We start from the raw sequence: 9,602 nt of genomic DNA on the forward strand, positions 1-9,602 counted from the left end.
ACAAGCATGTAGATGTTTAACAACACATTAAAATACACCAAAATGCAGAAAATCACTTCTACTTTATTCAAAATTTGGTGGGGGAGGGCCCCCAGACACTCCCCACCCACCTGTCCGCCCACTATTTGTGTTCCAGCATTGATCGGTTTTCAAATGAAGCCCTGCTACTTGTTATGACTACTGCTGTTATGATTCTGTTCAGTGTAATATAAAGAGTTTTCTGTAATGATCTGAAGACGTGTCAATACATTTATTATCATTGACTTCATGATGCAGGGCCACCTGCATCATGAAGGACCCCACTCACCCAGCACACACACTTTGTGCCCCGCTCCCCTCAGGCAGAAGGTTGAGGAGCATTAAGTGCAGAACCACTAGACTGAGGAACAGTTTCTACCCTGAAGCTGTTAGACTCATGAATCTCTAGTCAGGATTATCACTGTGAAAATTATTGTGAAAAAAAATCACTGTAATGCCACCTGGTTGTTGACATGTGCTGCTGATTTATTTCAAGCTGCTGTGTTCATTCATCCTCATCTGCTCACTCAGACTCCTGTTCGTGCTGCTGTTGAATGGCACATTGTTTTGTACCATTAGTGCTTAATGTATTCTTAGTTTAGCATATTTCTTAGTTCATATCTTAGATCTTATTACTGTTTTCCTTTACAATTTTTATTTTTGTTGGATGTAACTGGGACCCTATGTACATAGTTTCATTCCACCTCATGTATCACGTGATGTGAATGACAATAAAGAACCTTGAATCCTTGATTTATGTTCCATTATGTGAACAGGAAAAATTTGTAAATGGTTTTTGATACTATTAATTTTCTCAAAACTGTAACTTTTGGAAGCTGAAATTAAACATTTTGTTCATTAAGTGCATCTTGAAAGAAAAATACCCCATATTTAAAAGTATAAAAATTGCAACACTACTTAAGAACAGGTTTTAAGTATTTATGTTACACAAATATTTCCTTTGCATTAAAGAGACAAATTGAAGAAATTTGTTTAATAAACATGAGGGTTATGAGGGGGGTCCCTGAACCCAAAACATCTGAGAACCCTGGTCTAAGGAACATGAACTGTCTCAAAGTTAAAGGGACTTCAGGGAATAATGGAGGAAACATTAGCAGCTGGAAAAGCTGTAAATCATTGCCAAATAGTTCAATACCAGTTGAGACGGTGCCAAATAGTCCGATACCAGTTAAGACGGACTCAACTGTGCAGAACCAACATGAAACTCTTCTTTACAAGTTACATTTGACCAGGTTTGATGCCTGTTTTCTTTGTGTACTGCAACACTTAAATCTTTAACCTCTACAAAGAGAAAATATTTAAACTTATAGAGGGCTCACCTGGGTCTCTATCTGCTGCTTGTTCTGGACAGGAACACTGTCCACCACATCAGAACCCTGAAGTCTGCGCAGGATTTTTTCCAGTTTTGGGACCAGCTTGTCTCTCCGCTGCGAAAGCTGCAGGATTTGTTTCTCAACGTTCACTCCACCCTGAAAGAAGAAATATTACAATACTGTGACCGGTAGCCTCATCACAATCAAACATCAAGTAACACATCAAATGAAATATTTATTTACGAGAACCCTGCACTGTGCACTTGCAAAAAAAAATATATATAAAGTGTTCATCAATACAATTTTTTTGTCAATTTTGGCAGAAATGACCCATTAAATTTTTGATTAATTGATTTGTTTCAGTTTGATTGAAAAAAATATCTTCAGTTATTTAGCTATTTGAGATTTTAATGTTTTTAGTACAACTGTCTGAGCTCTGCTGGGACATTAATACTTGACTTTCACCTTGGACAACCCTTGTTCTGTAGACTTTATTCACTACAGCTTAAATCCAAACATTATAACTACAACCCGATCGATATATCGGTAGGGCTGATATTTTAGGCCGATATAGATGTTTGTGGACCCATCGGTATCAGTGATAACTGTCCCATTATTCGCTGAAGTAAACAACTAATTTTCACCACTAAAATGCTGGAACCAGCTTTAAATGTACAATGTATCCAGAAGAGGGGGCATGAAGACTACTTTCAAGTCATGGAAGTTCACTTAAGTTTCACTTTCACTTTCAGCCCAGACGAAACAGGGAGCAATACTGTGCAGCAAATATTGCTGAACAGAGCACAGTAAGTTTATTTTAACTGATTTGTAAATAAAAAAAACAAAACATTAAATTATCTTCAAACCTTCAACCTGCTTGTCATTAGCTACGTGCCTCTCAAATTAGCAAGCTAATGTTTAGATAACCTAGCATCGGCTATTGCCATGTAAAACTTTATCCAGAACAATAAATCTAACGTAGAGATAAAACATATCAGTGTTAGTAACGTTATCTTTGTTGTCCTCAATGAAATGCATTGTTGTGCATTGCGATTGACTGTTCAAACAATGAACAGGGAAGGAAGTTTCTTTGTTTAATTTAAATTTATGTAACACACTTGATAACTTTATGGAGAATAATGGAGGATAGAAAATGTGAACGCACGTTAGGAAGACTGTTTTTATGACCAGTGCACCACTTGTAGACCTACTGTGGGAATACGTATAGAGTTAATGTGATTAGCTTAGCTTCATGGTTGCTAACATCCATACATCCATACATACATCCATCCATCCATTTTCTTCCGCTTATCCAGGGTTGGGTCGCAGGGGTAGCAGCCATAAGTAGGGAGGCCCAGACTTCCCTCTCCCCAGCCACTTGGGCCAGCTCCTCTGGGGGAATCCCAAGGCGTTCCCAGGCCAGCCGAGACCTGGGTCTTCCTCTGGGTTTCCTCCCGGTGGAACGTGTCCGGAACACCTCACCAGGGAGGTGTCCAGGAGGCATCCTAACCAGATGCCTGAGCCACCTCAACTGGCTCCTCTCGACGTGGAGAAGCAGCGGCTCTACTCTGAGTCCCTCCTGGATGACCAAGCTTCTCACCCTATCTCTGAGGAATAGGTTGCTAACAGCTGCGCTAAATGAACAAGCAATGCTCCACGTGCTGTTTTCTTAGATTCATAGGGGTGGACAAAGCTAAAACAATTTCAGTCATTATATCGAGTATTGGTGGCTGTCTTCGGTGCCTAATATCAGCATCGGTGATAGTCACATTTTCCACATCGGTCAGGCTCTATAACTAAAACTATAACTATAAAACCTTAACCTTGAACAACAACACAAACTGAAAGTGTTTCTCTGCTGGTTCTGATCTTTGTGGGCAAAGACAGAACCCATCTCCATCTTCTGCCGCTTACAGTCGGGTCATGTAGGCAACTGGTTCAGGAGAGAAACCCAGACCTGCCTCTCTCCAGCTCTGCACCTGTCCAAGTCATTTCTGTAGGTTTTGTTCTGTTCTTGTTGTTCTTACTACTTTTATATTTAGCTAGCTTTTTACTACTTTGCTAATTTAGGTTTTGACTTTGTTTCACCACTTTTACTTTTATTTTTGCTACTTTTAGCTTTCAGTGCCAACTTCAACAAATTTCCAGTCATTCAGAACTCACTGTATTTTCACAGAAAATATAATTACGGTAGTTACTTTTGTTCATCCTGTCAAACTACATTTTTAAGGCATATTATTAGATTATTTTATCACAAGTTTTGTCTTTTATTTGAAGACTGGGACATGTGAACGTGCTAAATCTGCTAGCGCTTGTAGAAGCTGATACTCACTTGGCTGTAAAGATGCAGCTGGCACGTGTGATCCACCACACCAATGACACAGTCTTTAGGTGGAGGGGTGGACTGGACCGATGGGAGCCAATCTGGACTATCAGGGCAGTAGAGGTGGAGGCTGGAGATCCGGCCTAAAGTCCAAACTGCTGACCTGAAGTGAAGGAGAGCCTGGGCCTGACTGGGCGAGCACACTGCCCACACTGAAACAACACACCAACAGTCTCCTTTAAAACTGAGTTCTTCATTAATGTTTGTTTCATGTGTTTAAACTAAAGTTCACAAGTAGATAACTGATTATTTCTGAGCTGACGACTTACTGACAGGCTTTTCTTTGATTAGGCCCCACTGAGCTTGCAGTGAGCGAGCCACCCGAATCACTTCCTGAACCATCAGGAAGTCTTTTTCCTCCTCGGGGAAAAACCAGTGAGCCTGGCAGGAAAGAGAACAGACAACACACGATGAGGCATTTGAAGTAGAACAAAACAGGACTCCGACGTCCCCCGTCTCTGAGGGGTTTGAATAGTGAATGTTAGTAGTTTTGGAGACGAGTGTTTTTCTGAGGAAACTATACGTGTAGTTTTGTTAAATGATCGGGGTGGTCAGTTTACATGTTTATATGGTGGAGGGCATCTTGAAATTTTGACACAGCAACCAAATTTGTGATGGAGACTTTTCTCACAATAAGATGCAGCCACACACCTAAATGGAAGTCAGTGCCTCACTAATTTTCAAGTTATCATGCTCACAACATGCACGGATGTACGAATGGACAGACTCTGTGCAACCAATTCAAATTATTTCCAATTCCCCCTCTTCACACTGCGTCCCGGGACAACAAGGGAACATTAATAGTAATGTGGTAAAAAGCTTAGCTTTCCTTGAATCATCACCTTTTTTACCAGACTGAGATCAGCTTATTATGAGAAATGACAAGAGTTGTGTCCATTTTGGTTAAACATTAGGAATAACTTTGTGCAACCTTCATGATCTGTTAGCAATCAGAGAATGTGTTGGGAATGACTCTCAGCTACTACCATGCCTCAGTTTAGCCCCATGTCTGTAAAACAGACCACGTTTTAGGCATTTCTGTGTAGGCTGTTTGATTAGCTGTAACATCCACCTTGAACTGGATCGACTCCAGATCAATGATCACTTCCTGCAGTTTACATAAAGTTTGTCCACACTCAGACTGAAACGTGGCTTCACCGCTCAGGAGGGTGAGAACAGTTAGAAACACAAACATGTTCTTGAGGTTAAAAATAACACAACCAATAATGTTGCAGAGAATCAGTTGAACTACGAGACAAGCGCAAACAACTGCAGGTCACGGTGACGCAGGTGCGACAGATCAAGTCCTACCAGGTGTGTGGATCGGGGGTAGGGCTGTAAACACAGGCTGGTCTGAGTCAGAGCTCCAGGAGGTCCAGGTCTGAGAGGCTGGAGTCGCTGCCACAGCTCCTCCGTGATGAAGGGCATGAAGGGGGACAGCAGGGACAGGGACAGAGACACACAGTGATAGAGGACAGTCCTGGTCACCTGCCTCGAGGCGTCGCTGTAATCTGTGTCAGCCTGGACCTCGGCCCCCGCATCCTTCCTCAGCAGCACAGGCTTTACATATTCCTTCAGGACGCACACAGAAAGAAAACAGCTGAGACAATCTGGAGACACTTTTATTATTTTATTTATTATTCTGAGAATAAAGTCTTGACTTTGGCGTCATGATGATCAAAAACACTCTGACTGCAAACACCAACCAGCAAACTTAAAATGAACAAGCGATACGCCGATGTCCCCGTCTCTGAGGGGTTGAATAGTGAACGTTTGTAGTTTAGGGACGAGTGTTTTTCTGGACTGGAACTGAACAGAGAATGAAGTAAACCTAAATGTTTTTGGTGCAACATATTCAAGTGAGTGGGAGTTACACTGTGGAGAAGAACAGAGGGAGGTTTTAATTATTATTGTCTGAAGCAGAGCAGTGACGGATCCTGGAGGGCGGAGGGACCAGGCACAATGACTGAGCCAGTGGGTGGCCAATGGTGGCCTTGCCCCATAAAAGTCATCACACATTTTTATTTTTATTATTTATTAAAAATACAACGAGAGGAGACGTTGCCCAGTCTGTGGAGTGGATGTTACTACTGCAGCAGGTGCACCAGCTCACCAGAGATAATAAATAAAAAAGCGTACAGTAAAAATAAAAAAAAAACCGAGTGAACTGTTTGATGTGTATTATTCACATTACATCACGTTTGAAAACAACGGCACTAATTTGTCAAAATATATCTAAAGGAAATGGATGGATTGTCCTTAGCTGGACAACAGATAAATGAAGCACCTGAAGGCGGTGGTGATGGAGAATGGAGCAGCAGCAGCAGCAGCAACTGATTTCAGCTGAGAAGAGTTTGGGTCAGACAGTGAAGTGTGTGTGTGTGTGTGTGTGTGTGTGGGGGGGGTTTAGGACGATTGACAGAATCATCGGCGCTGCTCTATTCACTGCTCTCTAAAATAGTAATTTCAATTCAACCTTTATTTATAAAGGTTGTTAGTCTCATTGCGCCTCGAGGACTCAAAAGAGACCCATTTTAATCAATTTAATCAAATATTTACAGATGTTTAACAACCTGTTAAAATACACCTAAATGCAGGAAATCTTTTATTCCAAATTTTCTGGGGGAGGACCCACTCATACCAGTGTTGTGCCAAAAATCAATTGGCTGCCAAATGGCAGCCGCGGGAGCGTGCACGGGAGGACTTTAACAAGATTAACACCTAAAAACAATTATTTGTTTGCTTGAAATCATAGTAAAGGTGTGTCTCAGTCTAACTTTTCCTTAATAAATGCACTTTACTGGTCAAATCAGCTGCATTTCACCTGGGTGGTGCAGCGAAATGCAGCTGATTCGATGTTTGCTCCAGGAGTTTCGGAGCGAGACGAAGGTGGCTTGGTATGGCAAGCCAAGTGTCTCATTAATAGGCACTTTTACTTATTAATGAGACACTTGGCTTGCCATATGACTCGAGGGCTCTCTTGTGGCTGAAAATGGTAGTGTTCAATATTTTCTATGTCAGAATGAATGAAATTGTTAAATCTCAGCCAAAAATTGTGTTATAAATATGTGTAAAAACATAAGTTGCTTCGCTGTATAAGTTGCAGGGCACGCTGATTTATGCAAAAAGGTGCGACTTGTACAGCAAAAAGTACGGTACTTCGGGGAGTTTGAGTACACTTTGACCACTAAGATATTTTGTTAACAGTACAGACAAATGAACACACACAAATTTAGGCAAAGCTGATATTACTTCTGGCAGTAGGAGACAAAAAAACAAATTCAGTGAGTCAGAAAATGTGTTTGAGTCTGTATCTGTGACTAAATCAGCCTTGCTGTCCTATTGATACATCAATACTTTGTTCCTTCAGGTGTGTGGCCTTGATTCTTACGATGTAGACGTCACACAGGCTGTGGACCCAGAAGGAGTGCAGGGCAGACGTGACAACCTGCAGCTCGTAAGCTTCAAACGCCTGCTCACACTGCAAGACTGTGCTGTAGAGACGAGAGCAGATCCACCGCTCCATGCTGCCCACTGGGATCGTCTTAAAGCATAAAAACAGACTGATTTTACTCAATCAAGTGCAAAAATCAAATGACAGCAAACACAATGAACGTTGATCTTATTTGGTCCTATTCACAGATAAATTTAAGTTTCTTGCACCTCAGTCACATTCAACAATTTGCACAAATACATTCATTAGGCCTGTCGTGATAAACAATAAATCAATTAATCTCACGATAAATGAAAATTATCGACCTCATTTTCATTTATCGACTATCGTTTCTTCGTGTCTCTCTCTTTCTACTGAAGACACTGGATGACAAAAGGCTCAACTCTGGTGCTCTTCACTGACCCCTCTTTTTCTCTTTTCTCATTAAAATCTATTTTAACCGTCAAAATCCCGTTTTTTGATTGTTAAAAGCAGCTAAGCTCAGAAGCTAAGCTACAAGCTAAGCTAACAGGCCGACCTCGGGAGCACAAACCTCGGTCTTGTCAAAGCTCCAAAATTCACGGTTGAAACCCGTGCCTTCATGTAAAAAGTTGTTGTTGTTTTTCTCTGCATAAAGAAGCTGAGAACTTGTTTACTGATTTTTTTATTAAAAGCTTTGTGTGAAAAATGCTATGCTAAAGAGCTCAAACCACACCGAACGTCCACCGTTTTGAAAAAAGGAAAGAGAGACAGCCCATGTCATGTCAAGGGGCCTCCCTCCCATTTTTCTTAATTAGACACGCTGCTCGCTCCCTCACTATCCATCCTTTGGTTCAAAGTCTTATACTGCCATCCAGTGGTCAAAAAAGGCATTACACAAACAAAAATTAACCAACTTTTCTTCTAAGATTTGACAATAATTACTAATTAACAATTCATAATAATTCATTAATAATAATTAAGTAACAATAATGACTAATTATTGTCAAATTTCAAACAATATTATAGTTTATCGCAATAACTTCTGAGACAATTAATTGCCCAGCAAAATGTGTTATCGTGACAGGCCTAATATACAGTGATTGTTTTACCTGACTGAGCGACACAACAGATACACGATTTATAAACATATACATTTTTACTAGAACCACCTCTGTTCCAGACATGTTCTTAGAAGCGTATATATTTTGTATCTTAGCGTTTTTCTTAGTTCATGCCTTGGATCTTATTACTGTTTTTCTTTACAATTTGTATTTTTGTTGGATGAAGCATCGTTTCGTTCCACCTTATGTACCACATGTGATGTGAATGACAATAAAGAACCTTGAATCCTCAGAGATGAACGTAACTTTAGTCAACAGCAGAGCGACCATGTGTGTAACGATCACTGTACCTCTTCGATGGTTCCCAGTGGGGGTGCATTCTCGTCACCAAGGACTCCCAGAGTGAACCTCAGTGTCTGCCACATTTTATTACAGAAATGTCTGAAACTCAGGACTTGAGAGACTGACAAACTGATGTCACCTGTCAACGAAACACATTCAACGTTCACAAAGAATAAAACGAGTGCAGCATAAGGCACGTTCTACGCCCGTCCACAGACACAGAGCGATCTACAGCAACGGCCAGGACAAGCAAAGACCTTGTTTCAACTTTGACCTTGATTTGTGACCTTGACTGTGGAGCTGGGGTTGTGACAGGTATACAAGGCACTCCATCTAGTGATTATGCATAAGTGTAGGAAGTTTTGTTAACGTGTCTTGAGCACAGCAGATGTTATGGACGGGCAAAGAGAACGTTAACAGATAGACAGACGGATGGAGACTAAACCAGAAAACATCTGCCGTCGATGGTGTGTAATAAAAACGTTCGGACAACAACGAATACATCTGCTCTGCTGGTTTTTTATTTAGTTCAAGAGTGGCAACTAAGCTGCAACTACTGGGGACGAGCTTGTGTGCAACTCAAAACTGCAAGAAAATACTCTAACGTTCTGCAGCAGTCCAACCGAGGAGGGAGTGCAGCTGAGCTCCCAGTGACACCTGCAAATGTTGAAGTTCAGAAAATCACATGGTTTTTGTGTGCATGGCTTACAAAACATTTAGACCACGCACCACACTTTGTTCACGTCGTACCTGCCTCAGCACGCTTTGCAGCCGCCTGACCTGTTTAGGAGTTCATTTACTGATCACATTTTTTATTTGATATGGACGTTTTTTTAAATCTCCATTTGTCATCCATGTGGGATTACACCAGGACATTCAGAGCTGTACCCTCAGATCATCCTTCAAGCTTCAACAGCCACCTCCTTGCTTGCTTGCTTCCTCCCTCTCAAACTTCTTTTTGAACTCCCTCCCTCCCTCCAGTGGTGCTACTCCGAGTCTCTCCTGATAACTGACCTCCTCACCCTATCTCTAAGGGAGAGTCCAGCTGC

At 41.3% G+C, this 9,602-nt stretch overlaps 1 protein-coding gene across 1 annotated transcript in view; it reads right to left on the bottom strand.

Annotated features, from left to right (window-relative positions):
* vars2 (valyl-tRNA synthetase 2, mitochondrial) overlaps nt 1–9,602 on the bottom strand; it is a 57,762-nt gene that overhangs the window by 5,212 nt on the left and 42,948 nt on the right. Inside the window, exons 21-27 of the mRNA XM_037693603.1 lie at nt 9,159–9,210; nt 8,562–8,692; nt 7,127–7,279; nt 5,047–5,307; nt 4,005–4,116; nt 3,685–3,887; nt 1,359–1,508 (exon numbers count right to left, since the gene is read on the bottom strand). Coding sequence (XP_037549531.1) covers nt 1,359–1,508; nt 3,685–3,887; nt 4,005–4,116; nt 5,047–5,307; nt 7,127–7,279; nt 8,562–8,692; nt 9,159–9,210 — 1,062 coding nt within the window. The remainder of the gene's footprint in view (nt 1–1,358; nt 1,509–3,684; nt 3,888–4,004; nt 4,117–5,046; nt 5,308–7,126; nt 7,280–8,561; nt 8,693–9,158; nt 9,211–9,602) is intronic.

The sequence above is a fragment of the Nematolebias whitei genome, chromosome 19, assembly GCF_014905685.2.
Source record: "Nematolebias whitei isolate Nwh7 chromosome 19, NemWhi1, whole genome shotgun sequence".
In the NCBI taxonomy this organism is placed as follows: domain Eukaryota; kingdom Metazoa; phylum Chordata; class Actinopteri; order Cyprinodontiformes; family Rivulidae; genus Nematolebias; species Nematolebias whitei.